The following is a 17,204-nucleotide window of genomic DNA, read 5'->3' as shown; positions in this document are numbered from 1 at the left end:
TTAGACGAGACGAGTTTCTCGTACCTAGCTATCTAGCTTACTAGGTCTGAACAAGTAGTCCTTGGTTCAGCACTAGCCACGAGGAAGCTATCCAATAAATTAAACCACTGAAGTTTTGGATGGTACACATCCTCCGTACTGGATCCAGTTCCTGTAGACGCCCGTATCTATTTTTTTTCTTGTAAATATTGGCTTCTAATATTTTTAATTTTTGTTGTTATTTCTTTAGGCCCAAACCCATCAATACCTAATTCTTCTGCGAAAGAAGAAAGCGCTGCATTTCTCATATCTCGGTTTTTATAATTTTGGTTGCTTGTATCCCATAGGCATTCATGGCTGCGATAAATTTCTATAAATTTAAACACTTCAGTCGAACCAAACTTGATTAAATTTGCCATAGTTATTTTATTTGTTAAAAACTTAATTTAATACAATTTAATAAAACTCAATACAAAGTAATAATAAAAACAAAATAACTACACAAGTTTAAATTAAAATATACATTTTATATTAAAACAACACATAACAATAATACGTAGGTACGCTACTCGAATGCAAAAATCGGTTTGAACGGATTCGTGCGAGTCTCGAACGGTCGATAAATAAAACGTCCGATAGATAAGAAAAACTGTTTACACTAGTCGATATTTTTAGAAGCAAGAATCGTACCGAATAATCTCGAAACGTGTAAACAAAAAAAAGTCCGAGTTTATCGCTTTCAAAAATCGCCTTGCATAACGCGCGAGTTTTTATCATAGTGTGAACAATCATGATACGATTCTCGAACAGAAAATCTCGTATTCGACAATCGCATGCAAGTTTCTCGAATTCCACGTACGAGAAAATCTTCCCGTCTAAATCCGCCTTAATACAATTAATTTAATATACTATGAGTATTATAAGATTTGTATAATTTTATTTGTAAAAATCGTATATACGAGTATTACAACATCAACATAAATAAAAAGAATAACATAATTCAAAAAATTTGATTTGGTAAAAAGTAATTATCTATTTCTCTGTCTAATGTATTTTAAATGATATGCTTGATAAACAAAAGCTATATAAAAAGCAATCCTTGTTTTTGTTTGTTCATGATTTTCAATAAGATTTTATAGACTGCAGCATATATACGTATACTGCAAACATATCGAACATATAAATAAAGTACGTACAATTTAAGCGTTTTGAAAGATTTAATAAGATACATGATATTTTGTTTTTTATTACTTGCTTAATAGACAAGTGCTTAAATATATTAGCTAACGTCTCTATACTTCAGTAGGAGTGTGTTGTTGAATGCTTTTATTAATACCGTTATTTCTTTGTGTGTAACGAGTTGATTACTTAAAAGAATTCATACAAGTAATGTTATGTGTCACTTAATCCTCGTGAAACCGACATAAATTACATGTAACTAAAGGGGGCTGATAATACATATTAGAACTCAAATACAAATTCTAGATGATTTTTCACTAAGGTAGTTTTTTCCTATAGATAGCGCAGTAGATTCAGTGATATTTTAATAAACGTGTGCTATATTAAGGCATGAAAAAGTATTTTCCATGGTACCGAGAAAATTGAATTCCTCGTACATTTGTCACCGACCAGTTTCGTATTCTCGTAGAGTCTTTCCTCTACTGTATTTACTTTTTTTTTTTTACCAAGTAAGCAATGAGCGATTTTTAAGTCTGTTTTTCCGTAGTATGTTTCTTATTACACTTTCAAACAACTTCAATAAACTTCTCTATGAGAATGTTTTTCTTTCTTGCTTTCTTTTAATTTTTTATAATAAATCCATCAAGTTTCTACGTGAATTATACATGCGTGTACGTACTTTTTATGTAAAATTAAAAGTTGTGAAGTAACTTGTTTGGGTTCCAAATAGATAAGTTCTAGCGTTTTTTTTTTTTATTCATAGTACATTTTTCGATACAAGCAAATAAAATAATACGTTATCTTGTTTTCGGACGGGAAGAATAAGTCCAATACATTAATAGATACCGCGATCGATGATGCGATATATATTAAAAAAAAAAAAAAAACCCTCGATACAAGTCACTATAAACTTCCACTCGGCAAAACCAAAACACTACTCGGTGTATGCAATAACACGATTCGCTCGATTCGCTCACCATCCATATAGATTCGAAGGGAACGGGTGATATTTACGATACGGCTCGGGGTGAACACGTGTCACGTATAAAAACCAGCCAAGGTAGACCCCGAAATAAAATAGTAGAAATACATCTTTTAGTCCGCCTACGACGGTCGGTAACGCCGTGCGCCGTGACCCGTTTTTTTTCTTCGGGACTTTGGCGATTTTCCGATCAACCCTAATACGCAGAACAGAACACGGGCTACGGGCGCAATAGGGTGCGAACGTCCACTAACTGCGAACACGACAGTTTTCGGCAATGTTTGAATACTTCTGTTTGAAAACCATTCACGTCTGTCACGGCACGAATAAAAATTTCTCCGTCCGCTTGCATACACAGGTACATCGCAGGACTTATTTTAACGTTTGAACACATTTTACGTAACTCTAAATGAAAAATGCGCAGTTGTAAATACTATCTATAAATAAAATTTCTCGCAACAATAAATTGTAATTATCGACTTCATGACCGAGTGCAGGTAAAAGGTCCGTCAATCATCATATTAGGTATATTAAGACTGTGTTATTATTATTGCACGATCGCAACAGTGGGGCTTAAAATCATACATAAGGAGTAATATTTTTGAGATTATAGGGAGGGGGTGAGTTTTAAGTTTTGCACACTTCTAAAAATACCTTAAAATAATCCTAGGTATATCATACGTTTTACTCAATAAAAAGTGTGTTTTCGGTCTGCTCGAAGTAACCTATTGGTTTCGGTTCAGGGTACACTACGGTGTGATCCGAACTGCTTCGCGTTGAAACGCGTGTATTTTGTTATCCGTAATACATAATTTGTGGTTAATAATAATATTGAGAACCTGGTGCATGTTTTGCTGTGCAGTGTTGAGTCGATGGATACAGTGAAAACTTGGGTACACGTGTAACGCGTCTATTAAAGCTCTGCACGGTCCGGGATTTGTGTTTTTAAATTTAATATGGTTCGGTCCCCTTGTCTAAAAAGTAAAAAAAAATCAGTTCAGTCTGTTCTGTCCGCCTTTAGTTCTATAAGATATATACGTTATATAAAATAACAATGGGCGATACCCTTTTGCGTACGTTTAACCTTTTTTGCGACTCGTTCACGTACAAATACGAAATACCACTCAATTGTGCATACGAGTTTTTAATACCTCCAATAAATGATCCGAATATAAGACTCGTTTGTGTCTACAGCAAAAATTTTTACATTATACAAAATAATATCCGATGTAATAATATGTTATTTTAATTCAGATTATAATTTTTTGGGACACCAAAATAACTCGTCGCGTTTTTTAATTTTAAATGTCGGTCCGATCCAGTCTAGTTTCATATTTTATTTTATCGGTCTGATCTGGTTTTGGCGTTAGTTAAAATGTATTTTTAACTAAAAACAGACCGTGCAGAGCTCTCGCGTCTATGCCAGTGTAACTTGGAAGTCGCATTTATTTATCTGTCCATAAGTTATGTCGAAGCGACGTGCAAACGTTCTGCGATAACAATAACGATTGTCAAACTATCTACATTGGTGCTCAATTCTAATGATATTAATGTCGAATTTAATAATGCCATCGCGTACAGTATTGTGATTATTATAATAATCGTCATCGTTCGATTTGAACGAGAGAATGTATTAATTACGGTAACTCTGGCACCGATTTGTTTACCAACAACGCCCAAAAAATATGTTGTTGGATAATTGATAAGGATCGGCCTACTGATGTACCGTGGGTAAATACTCGACGCGTAGGTAAATATTTTGAATATTTTGGGTATTTAATGGGTATTTACCCACTATAATATTTACCTACCAAAAATTTAGGTAAATATATTTTTTTTTTTAATCTGGTCAAATTGTATATTTCTATTTTTACTACTGGTAGGTATCGATATCATATAACTGATACTACAACCATTGATTATAGAATAGATTCAGATATCTATATATCAGTCTTGGAAAAACATGAAAAAGTCAGGAAACAATCATAAAAAAATATTGTGATATCCATGGATTGGTTTTAGCATTAAAAATAAATGTATTCAATTTATCGAGTAAATATCGGGATTTATCTGAAATTATATTTACCGGGTATTTGTCCATCACTAGATCGGCCACAGCGAGGTGGTGCAAATATCCTCACTGCAGGATATCGTTTACCGTTATTTTCTCTTTTCTACTCATTTCTGTCACATCTTGTAAACAATATTTTCTTTATTTTAAAAATACCCCCTGACGTTATCATATTTATATATCACGTTATTATATCATTTTTACTCTTTTCCTTATTACATTTTTATTTGAACAACAATCTTTTAATTTTTATATTTCAATAAGTTAATTGTCAAGTTTTGATGAAATGTATATTTTACGTTATCGTTAAAATAGGCAGTTGTAAATACGTTTTTAAATTTGCATTTAATTTTAGTGTTCATATAAAATAAATATTAATTATTATTTGTATTGAGAACGGTTAACGTATTTATTAATTATTTTTTTATTTAAACTCGTCATATTTATAAATAGTTAAGTGTAAAAAAGAGATTATAATATACTCTCAGATGAAAATTAATATATACAAGTGTTGATGTGAAAATGCGTCAAATTTTACAGCATGATAGTGACGGTGTGTTATTACTACAAAACGGTTCTACCGACCTAAAACTATGTTCACATGTAGCTATTGAAATCTTGTATGTATATCCAAAAATCTATTTAAATTACATTATTATTTCGTTTTCGTTTATCTTGATTCGAGGTCGACTTAGTCCGTATGAATTTTTTCGGATTTCACCATCGTTATCACCTGGTTATTCGTTATGTATTTCCATGTAATGTGTGCTTATAAAATTTTCTTTGACCTCGATAGTAACATTTTAGGTAGATAAAGGGTGGTAAAGGGAATTTTCTCTCATCTTATATTTTAAAGCGGTATGACGGGTTATTCTCATTTGAAATATCGACCTACCAGCTGTTTTACATTTTCGAAGAACCATACATATTACATAAGTTCTAATTTTTTTTTTCAATCACGTGAGGACTTCACAAAAAAAAATAAATAAAAAGGCATCTTAAATAACTCTACTATATGAGTACACTACAGTCTTCTTTATTATACAATAAACTTCCCTTAACTCAATAAACACACGTTCCTTACAAAATATTTTCATGCTCAATCGAGCATCCACAGAATTCTTTCTTTGTATACAATAATAATGACGTTTATATTTGAAACAATTAACAAATTAACCCTGTGCTAAACTAAAGCAAGTGAAGCGAATTATAAGCAAAGTCTCTGTTGTTTAAATTGCTGACATAGTATCTTTTTTATATACATTTTTTTCTTACGGGTTAATAGCCAGTATGTTAGTACATGCATATGTGTATTTAATTTTTATGCATACAATTACATAACGATTTTGCCAAAAATTTGTTAAAAGCGTCACATATTCTCCTGAATTATATTATTAATACATGAAAGAATGTTTACTGTGGCATAAAGAGTATTTACAATTATTTGCTGCCAACATAAATAGACCAATGTTTTCTTAAGTTGTTTATACATAATATACAATACTTTTGTATCAAGTTTCAATATTATTATTATCTTTTGCATTTAAATTTAAATTGTCTGATAAGTTACTAAAAGACATAGGTACACAGAAAGGTATATTAAATTAACCGAAGTACCACGTAACGAAAATTTACAAGCCTTAGAAACATATAATTTTTATAATTGTGAAATGTGCATTAAAATTTGAATACCAATTTTCCATCCGATAGAAGAATTTTCTACTGCTATTGTAAACTATTAGAACAATGAGTATTATTCTTAGGTTTATACTTCACAGCGTTGTTTCCTTATTTATATGATTCGTTTAGTTCATGGATAGTGTAATATATTTTTATACAGTATATTCAATATAATTTTATATTTAAAAGAACATTTTTATTAGAATTTATCATCGATCGACGTTTAAACACTAAAAATAAATATATCATAAGTTTCGTAGAAAAATTATATTTGTTAGCTACAAAATGAACATACTCGTGGAAAAAAATTTATATTTTTATTTATGAACAAAACGTACACATGTCATAATATTATTAACGAAACTGTACATACAAAATAAATAATATATTGTTCAAACACAAAATATTTCTAATAAATACGAATATGAAGTGTAATTAAAAAATCTAAATCAAAATTACTCAGAACATTTGTAAAATTATTACTACAAGACGTGCAACAAACATTTAATTTGTTTTATTAAAACCAATATCGTACATCTGTAGAACTGTAGATAGTGTAAACACATTCTTTATTTTCTCTCATAAATGCATCAACATTTTTTTGTGTTTGCTCACAAATATTTTTCATTATACATTTTATCATTTTATTTTTATTTAATAATATATAAAATATATAAGATATATTAACACTACAAATTAGAAATAGAATTTATTAATTAAATCTAATTAATCAACAAAGTTATGTTACTGGAAACAAGTTTAAAATTAGTCTTGATATTATATGGAACAACAATTATTATTTATCCAACTACTGTTTTCTCAATAACAAATAATAATAGATTTATTTATTTAACTTTTTTTTTACGTTATTTTGTAATTATTACTGTCAAATTATTACTTTTTTTATTTACACAAATTCGTTCAATCTAATAATAGTTTTGAGCAATAATTAACAGTTCATAAGTTCCGTTAAAATATTCAAAAACATTTAATATAGCGTGCTATGTGCCATATTTACACTAATGTATTTTATATTTATTATAATTATAAAATGTTTCAGCACATTTAGTGCTATTACAACTATTTTAGTTTTTTACAATTTTAAGTTATAGATCTAAATGTTATGACTTTGTTGAGTCATAGATTTTTAGTGAAAGTTATAATAATGTGATAATACATATGAATAACAATAATATAAGTGAGGTCATGTATATTATATTAATAGCGATCTTCATTTTCTGATGATGAGTCTTCAGTGTCTGTTAGGAGAATGTCCTGGGGAAGTCGAGGCCGCAGACGTCTATTAAGTGTTTTTCTTCCTAGGTTGAAGTGACGAGCACTGTCCAAGTTTTTAAACTGGATTTTGATCCATGTGTTTATCAGGGATATTCTCGTGTCATTATGGATCTGACGATTTCTCGTGAACCATGGTTTTTTTATGCATATCCTTAGGAATTTATTTTGTAGAATTTGAATTTTATTTATTTTAGTTGAAGAGGCGGTGGCCCATACAGAACATGCGTAGGTAATCAGTGGTCTGATTATTGCGGTGTAGAGGAGGAGATATAATTTCATTTGAAGAGTTGATTTATAATTGATTAAGGGGTACAGTATTCTCATCCTGGCATATCCCTGTGTGAGTTTTTTGTTTATGTGGGTGTTCTATGTTAATTTTTCGGAAAACGCCAAGATATTTGATAGAGTCATCCTTTCTATTCTATTGAATAATCTGGTTATTTATAATTAATGTTTCTTGGATCGTTGTATATATGTACTAATGTAATATAATTCAAATAACTAGTTTTAGATATATTTAACCTTTTTATTATAACTTAAATTAAATAAATGTCAATTCGAAGTATATTAATAATGAAATATATTCAATAAATATCAATAATTTATGAAAAAATAGTTTTTACGTTGGTTATTATAAACCGTCATGGAAAATTGAATCGAGAAATTTTTGAAATGGATTATTTTTAAAATAAATCTACCCTTTTCGAAATTCTAAAATTGATTTATTTGTTAGTCGAAAAGTCTTGATGCACTTGTTCCATTTATCCACATGAATTAATGATACATTCCAGTTCATTATTATTTATTTTAGATGATTTTTAATCTAAACGCAGGCCTTGACAATAAAGACTGAAAAATAATGATACGATTACGAATATATATATAGAATAAATAGAATAAATATTATACTACCCTAATGATATTTTGATACTATCACGAAACAAGAAATTTGTCACGTTGAAATGTCGCGTTAATATTTTTGGAGCCTAATAATATTTGAATAAATAAAACTTACCAGCCATACAATTGAAACGACTTTTCGTTTATATTTTAAGAACTATTATTTTAAGAAAATATACAATATTTTATTTTATCGAAAAAACTTATTCGTGCGTTTAAGTCAAGACAACTTTACATAGTGATGTCATTTTTTTATTGTGGAATTAATTTGAAGACACGGCTTAACTTATGATATGATTAGTTTCTATGTATTTATAAATTAATAAATAATAACCCGACCCAACTCAATAGATAAATTTTAAATTAGATCATTTCTATACTATTTTTTTTTTTTTTTTTTTTTTTTTTTTTTTTGGCTTATTCCGGACCTTGAAGGTCCATCGCCGCTTCTACTACACCTCTCCACACTTCTCTGTTCTTCGCCAGTTGTTCTCCTTCTCTAATCCCCAGGAGCTTGAGGTCTTCTTTAACCCGGTCTGTCCATCGCTGTCTTGGCCTTCCTATCGGTCGTTTTTTATTTGGTTTCCACATTGTGACATCATATACTGTTTGGCCCTCCGCTCTCCATACATGCCCGGCCCAGCTTATTCGTCTGCTTTTAAGTATTCCCACTATGTTTGGCTCATTGAACATTGCCCTTAATTCTGCATTAGTTCTTCGTTCACATACATTTTCCTCGTTTCTTTTGGGTCCATAAATTCTTCGCAGTATTTTCCTTTCAAATAGTAGTAATCTTTTCTCGTCCGACTTTGTTGATGCCCATGCTCCACAAGCATACAATACTATAGGTCTAATGAGTACTTTATATAGTCTTATTTTCTATACTATTTTGACATAAAAAAAAAATAAATGTAACCGGTTACACCAAGGTATTAAGTAGAATAAAATATTTCCTAGGTAATTAAAAAGTGAAGAAAAAAATGTATGCATCCGGTACAGAGCCCAAATCTATGTAAACCTCTAAAAATGCGTTTTTCGAACAAAATCGTTATTGCGCACAACAATAAAATTCCCACAACGTTTTGAAGGAATCAGTATTTTTGGTCAATATGGTAGTAAAGTATGGTATTTTTGGTTGTTCGGTGAATGAGTAAGTGGTATTCGAATGTTCTATAATACATAGATCATATTCATATTGAAAACAATAGAACTTGTTCCATGCTCGACAAGAGGTTTTTCGTTTAACAGGTACAATGATTTACGTCTGAAAGACTTTTTGACTGTTGCACATATTCGATTGGAAATAAAAACAACGTTTGTTCGAGTAAATTAAAGAACCTTTGTATAACTTAAACGTAGTACACGTCTCTTCAACACGCGATCATTATTTCATGACCGTTTCGCAATTCACTGGCAGGTGATACAAACGTACATATACTGTACTTGTTTTAACGGTTTGATTTATTGACCGTTTTACGCGGTCTTTCAAGCGTTTTGGACAACTCCAAAAAGGGATATTTTTTTTTTTCATTTATAAAATGTTTGAAATATATTTATATACTGATAAAACGGAGTGATTAAAACCGTACCTGGACAGAGTGGAAACAAACGAATTTTTTGACAGTAAATCGTTAATATAATAATAAAGCCAGTGGTAGGAAGAGAACATACTTAATATCTGATTATACTGCTTAATGATTATTACTCGCTTTTATGTGGAAGTCAATCTTACCACCGTCTATAGAACAGTAATTAATCGTCCGACGGTAGCGATTATCATGTAGGCTGACGACAATTTTACCGTAATTTTTTCGCCGATACTCCGCTGACGGATCTCGTCACTGAAGAAAACGATCATGATACGACGTGGTTGGGTACCTACACGCAGTAGGTATAATGCGCCTAACGAAAAATAACGGTGATATTTTACGCATGATAGTATACATCAAGCCACGATCATATATACATTTACAACAATACATTGTTATTGTTATTTTATAATAATTTTATAGTAATGCGGATATTTTTTAATCGTACGCTGCCACCGTGTTAACGGGAAATACGATTTTCACGTGAATACTTGATAATTGCGCGAGATAAAATTATGGTATGAGCGAGGGTTTACACTTTGATCATTGCACCGTTTGAGGTGGAGATTAGTGGGCACAGTCGAAGTGTTCCGCCGCCGCCGCCACCGCCGTGCTATGATATATTATTATCTGATATATATGGAATCAAAATCAGAGGTGGTTAGATGTTTTTCATTCATGGTACAGTTCAAAAATACCACATAACCCTGCCAACCTCAACGAAACGTTACATTTGATGAATTATATTTTCGTCATTTCATACGCTGTTTGGGTCTGTAAAGTCGTCCAATACCTAAATATCTATAAGCTTTTTATTCAATTTCATTCAATAGGCATATAGACCTACCTCTAATATAATATCTACTCGTCAATATACAACTAACAACAATTGTCATAAACATCTAAGACTATTAGCTCTTAACAACCGGGCTACGTTTCATTACACCAAATTCTATTCAGAACTACACCCTCGTACTAATCCACTAATAAAAAAAATATTCTCAGCCACAAAAATATTCCAGACTAAAAAAGCAATGGTTCAAGGACTTTCCTATTGTATAAGGTAAAACAAAAATAAAAACCCATGGATAACAGGTGATCAAAAATATAAATATTTTAGTCAAGCAGAACAACTAAAGCCTTCATAATCTGTTCAAAAACTATATTTAGTTAAATGTAGCTAACAATAACTAATTTTTATTTTTTGAATTTTGTTATACAATTAATTTCGACAGTTATAATTATAATAAAAAAATTAAATTTAAAAGCCAAAAAGGTTGAAATAGGCGATTAAGGAAATCATGATATTTTCTTGCTAGGTCAAAAATAAACTAGGAACATTAAAGATAATATAAGAGGAGTTGAAAAGAGTCATTAAATTAGCGCGTTGAATTGATAGCTTAGGACAGTTGAAAATGAAATGAGTGATGTCACAGATTATAGGATCGTTATGAAGTGTACAGAAAGGGGAATTTTTTAATGAAAGTTTAAAAGCATGTCCAGGAAGTAATGAGTAGCTGAAACGAAGACGGGTAAACGAGATAATGGATTTTCTAGACAGCTTAAGACTATGGAACCAAGGTTGTGAAATGGTGGACGAGATTTTTCAGTACCAACTGGTGAAAAGAGGTGGTAAAAACGTCCATTGTGATTGCCATAAGTTTGATAAACATATCCTGAGCTTAGGATAGAATTCAGTACAGGGGATTTTAAATATGGTAGGGTATCTAAGAGACGCCTTTGATCTAGCTAATAAGTGTGTAAATTAATTTCCAGCTTATACCCGTAGGGACGGTAATAACTTACTTATTGCACCGTATTGTACAGATTGTACTTGTAAATATATTTCTTATACAGTTAAATTTAAATACAATTATATTTTTCCTAATAATATTACATATAATTAATCTTATATATACAGTTGATGTAATTATTATATAGTGTATATATATATACACTATATATATTTTTTTACGATTAATTGATCATCAAATTTTATCATGTTCATAATACTACAAGTGCAAGTGCCTATTTGTCAAAAATTACACACGTCCCTATTTTTTTCGGTGATCCGATGACTATGAAATATCAAAGGATAAATATCCACTGATTTTAATATTAATGTTATCGTTATGTTTGTAGATGCTAAAGTTATCGTGCCTTAGGCCTTTCGCAACTCACTATCCGTAACCATAAAATATTTCACACATTGAAGTCATGCCCGCATTGTTACTTATTGCCTCTGGCCACCGAAATCCTATCGTCGCGGCTCACAGTGGGAGGAATTGCATTTCTAGCTGACCAAAAATTTAGCACCTATCAAACAAAGTTCGACACTCACAAATAAATATTTTTTTTATTGATTTAATATGCACAAACATTTTCTTACTTTAATTTTAATAACTTACTTCAATACTTATCTCGATATAGATAACTGTTTAGAAAATACAGTTGAGGCAAGTAAACATTGAAATTATGAAGTTGGATAATATTACAAACAAAATAATTTTATTTTTTAACAATAAACATTTATGTAAGAAATTTAAAAAAAATGCATTATTTTCAAATATTTAATTTATCTGATACTTAATCGGATAACAAAAAAATTAATAAAAATAAAAATTCAGAATAACTACTACTTATTTTACTGTTACAAGTTTCTATTTTTTTCTGTTCTGAGCTTTCGATATCAAGTAAATTAATGGCTTCTGGAGGTAATTTAGTTTTTGATTTGTGAAGTTGTGTTCTTAAACTTGTAATTAATAGATCAAATGACACTAATAAGAAATTAAAAAAATATGTGTTTGTATAAATACGTTATGATTTTCGAGAATGGTGTACTCTGAATCGATTATAGTTTTTATTACTTGCCTCTTGGGCATCTTCCTTTGACTTTCCCTTGCCTCTAAAGTGAAATTATTTCGCTTATAATAATATTTTCAGGTTATCATCTATCTTTAGCTAACTGAACTCTATCATACGAAGGATATATATCAGCCTCATGTTTTTTAGCACCTAATCTAGTTTTGTGATACGAATTTTTAGTTATGCGAGTATTAATGATAAATGCTATATCCTTATGCAGCACGTTTTTCTTCAACATACAATGTCAATTTTACTGCACAGATTCATTTATATGATGAAGTTATTTCTCTCAAGTTTTTTTATTTGTTTGCGCTTAGAACGATCACTTGATTCTAAAAAAGATTAACGTGGTCTATCAGAACTTGTAAAATGTACATACGATTCTTTACATTTCTTCAATAAAAGAATTTTAAATTCTAAATCCAACCACATCATTTTTTTTAAAAAAAATTTAGTCAAAAAGTGATTTGAGTCTAATTATTTCTTATTTAACTTACTACTAAATTCTTCAACTTTTTTTAATACATTAATCAAATTTCTCATTGCCTTCTAAACTCCCACTTTTCTCCCAGCCTATGAGTTTTGTAAGTAATCATTGCGTTTCGTGATTCATAAGTACTTGATGCAAAAACATTATTTTTCAAAACTTCAAATAAACAGCGATTTTTTACGTTACTTCTTTCATCTAGAAAAATATATTTATTTCAATAAGGGGCAAATTGGGGCAACTTATAAATGTCATATTTCAAAGTGTATATATATAAGCTTAAACTAAAAGAGAATTCACACCTCTAAGAGCCTCTAAAAAAAATGTCTACAAAATGAAAATTAAATAAATTTGTATTTCTTTAAATTCATGATATTTATGAATTTTTATTACGACATTTTAATTAATAAATAGTACTGAGAACAAATGTAACTTAATTATTTCTATTAGTTAATCTATTTTTGATTTAGCAAAAAATAATTAGATTTTTACTTATGAAATAACGACAATGGACAAACTAAAATGAAAACTACGTGAATAACAAGCGATTATCATATGATACGCTAAATTCAATAATCTTTCAGTACTTTACCTACTCCTATCAGTTCATTAATTAACAATTATTACATAATTTGATATATTTACCATCGTCATATCAGTGGTAACAAATATTCCTGGTTGTAATCGTTAATCACCATACCTAAATTTTCTATTTTTGGCCAGCTAGAAATGCAATTCCTCCCACTGTGCGGCTGTTGTTTTAAGTTGTTTTTTTAGATGTAAGGATAACGGTTTTAATTTATTGAGATTCTGTTATATACAATTATTAATCTCTACAGTCAACAGAAGAATAAGTGAATATAATCAAATTGACGATTAATACTCAGGTGCTAGAATTATATACCGCACGTGAATTATCCGGACGCCACCACGAGGTTTGCGCATGTGTGTCGACGTAAAAGCCCATGCATATACGTTTATATTTTTTGCGGTCAGCATACACAGAGCGAGTGGTTTTATAAGTTCAACCGAGGCTGTTCGATATGATAAGACTGGAAGGGTATAAGAAACGAGATATGTTCATACTGCAGGGTATTCGAGTACGATAACTCTAACATATTATCATTAAATACCTACAAAATGTAAGATCTGGATATCGAAGATATGTGCAGTAAAAATAATATATTCACACTTTTTCAAACGTTGGTTAATGATTTTTTATTTTTATTTTACATCGAAATTTATGGTACATAGTCATACAATATAGCTCACATTTTTTAAAGCCAATTCATTATATTAACATTTTTAGTTCGTTCATAATTTAATTTTAAATCAGAATTTATAGTTTATCTATTATAGCTCTTAATTATTAATAATAATTATGAATGCACAATTAATAATTATCCTTTAACGTATAACATCCCACAATTATAAAATATATTATATAGGGTGTCTCAAAAAGAACACAGAATTCAAATCAGCTACCACCTCAATCTTGTGACTTGACGCCGTGTGATTTTTTTCTTATAGCGATATATTAAACCACGAGTTTACCAGAACAAAGTTTGAAATATCTTGGAATTCAAGCAAGAAATTCATTGAATTCTCAACGAACCTGATGGGGCAATGTGTTATTCAGTGATGGTAAATTAATTAAACCATAACTTCTGAAGAAAACGATATATTATGCTTTTTAAAAAGAAATAAATTTAATTTATAGCAGATTTAAATCCTGCGTTATTTTTGAAATATCCTATACATGTTATTAAATCAAGTATTCCGCAAATCAAAAATATTTATAACTATTTTTTCACTGAACGTAACGTAAGTGTACTCTTTCATATAAATGTAAATATATACGTGTAAATAATATGAAATCATTGAATAGATACAATTTATAATTTTTCTGTTATTACGTTCGTATTTATGATCGATTATTACCTAGTGTAACATATTATTACGAATATACTACATTTCTTATATTATTTCCAATAATGTATAGAGTTCAATACTCAATATTATACTTAATACAATTTCCGATTATAATAATTAGATAAATATTTGTTTTATATTGTTTTTTTTTCGTCAAATCTAGTTGCATTTGAAAAGTAAAATGTCCCGAAATGTGCTAAATGTGTAAATTGTGCTCAATATATTACGAGATCGACTACGTGGCTGCATACATAAATATTGAGTATTATATGATTTTGGTTGAATTACGACGGTACGCTGTATCTGTGTTTTATTTACAACGCATTTGAAGGGAAAAAAAGCGCGGATCGAAACTCTGAATGGAATATGGTAACAAATCATAGTACACACAGTGTAGACCAGAGTAATAAAGCTTGGCTACGCTGTAGATACACTATTTGTAACGGATCATTTTGGGTTCCGTCGAATCAGATTCTAAATTCATAAATCTGTCGTTGAAACGTGTACAATAAACACGTTCGTTTATTCGCACCTTATCCTGCAACGCGACCATACTGTACCGTATGGTTTTTTTTTATTATAATAAGTCAACACAAGCTTCTTGCACTGCAGTTGTAAAAAATAGAGATAAATATTAATACATTTTTTACCGAACACAATTATTGTACGCAGCATGCCGTATCGTAATAATGTGTAGTAAAAAAGAGCATGCAATTGTTTAAAGAACACATGTGAATAATCGAGTTATTCACGTTAAAACGGTCATAATAGATACATATTATTATTATTATGATATGATGTATGCGACGGGGTGAAATGTACCCATAGTAATGGTACGTTGTTTGCTGTTTTTCCTTAGCCGAAAACAAATAAACTGCAGTGAGAGCTTATACTATCGAATTCGAACCGAATGCAGGGCGACGGGAAAATTCGAAACCACGAATTTAGAGTTTCCGTTTGCCGTTCTGTATAATAAATAATAAATTACGGAATTGTCGATAGAAGCGGCTCGTAGATATTTATTACCGATAGTCCAGATTTAATTTAATCCACGGACTACTATAGTAGTAAACGATGTATTATAATACACGTATATACATATTGTATATAACCTTATTAGTTATAAGCTTGAAATAAGTGTTCAATTCACACCAGTCGGTTTTTACATAATGTAATTTTTTACATGCGTAAGAGTAGCTACACATATTTTGTACTTTGTCCAAATTGATTGTTAAACATTATTTCATTTATTAAATAATAATATGCTAATGGCATTAGACGGTATGTAATACATTCATTGACTGATGATTTTATAACATTGTTATAGAATATATGTTATGTTATGTAATACGTATTATAATAAAATACTCGTATCATTACATATAAATCTTCACCGTTAAGCAAAACTACATTTATATTCATTTAGCATATTCCACGAGAATGGTCAACATCTTTTTTTTTTTTTTTTTGAAAAACCTCTCTCGATTTATTCGTCCTTTTTGTTAAAAATGTGAGTTTTAAACTTTTGCTGTACCAAAAATTGTCAAATTACAAAAAAAAAAAAAAATGTACAATATGTTTATAAAATAATAAGTTTTCTCGTTATTTAAGTTCATACATTTATTTTTATAGTTACCTTTTTTTTTATGGAAAAATAAAAATTAAATTAAGTAATACAGTAAGTTCCCGTTACAGCGAACTCCAAGGGACCTTATTTTTTTTTCGTTATAACGGAAATTTCGTTGTAACGAAATTTTGAAAATTTGAAATAAAAACAAATTTAAAAACATTATGTGATTCAAATACAAATTGTATGTAAATATGTAATAAATAAATAATTCAAATGTAAATAATTTGCGGAAAAAATAAATAACTTTATTATACATAAATAATTGACAGTTTTAACAAAAGTAAATAATTTGCGAAAAAATAAATAACTTTATTATACATAAATAATTGACAGTTTTAACAAAAGTAAATAATTTGAGAAAAAATAAATAACTTTATTATAGATAATCATCAATATTCTTTTGAACAAGGTTTGCTGTTTTAATAGAAAGTAAATAATTTTGTATTTGGTGAATGTTTGTAAATATGAAGTCCGGTATATCACTCTGTGATGTAATGAATGTTCGCATTACTTCCAAACTTGATAAGGCTTCTGATGAAGTGACATTGCGCACATCATTTCCCAACACAGCTTCTTCGTCTTCGTCTCTACTACTTTCATCGGTGACCTCATCT

General features: G+C 29.7%; 1 protein-coding gene across 3 annotated transcripts in view; it reads left to right on the top strand.

The window, feature by feature from the left end:
- LOC112693451 (alkaline phosphatase-like) overlaps positions 1-17,204 on the top strand; it is a 326,574-nt gene that overhangs the window by 124,506 nt on the left and 184,864 nt on the right. The window contains exon 1 of one of the 3 annotated variants that reach the window (XM_025568542.1): positions 2,329-2,498. The exons of the other annotated variants lie outside the window; for them this stretch is intronic. Coding sequence (XP_025424327.1) covers positions 2,418-2,498 — 81 coding nt within the window. The 5' untranslated portion in view covers positions 2,329-2,417. Of the gene's footprint in view, positions 1-2,328; positions 2,499-17,204 lie in introns of those variants that run through there. 3 annotated transcript variants of the gene reach the window in all.

Source organism: Sipha flava, unplaced genomic scaffold (assembly GCF_003268045.1).
Source record: "Sipha flava isolate LNK unplaced genomic scaffold, YSA_version1 87_pilon_pilon, whole genome shotgun sequence".
In the NCBI taxonomy this organism is placed as follows: Eukaryota; Metazoa; Arthropoda; class Insecta; order Hemiptera; family Aphididae; genus Sipha; species Sipha flava.
The sequence above is the reverse complement of the archived record's forward strand: the minus strand, read 5'-3'. Positions and strand labels throughout refer to the sequence as shown.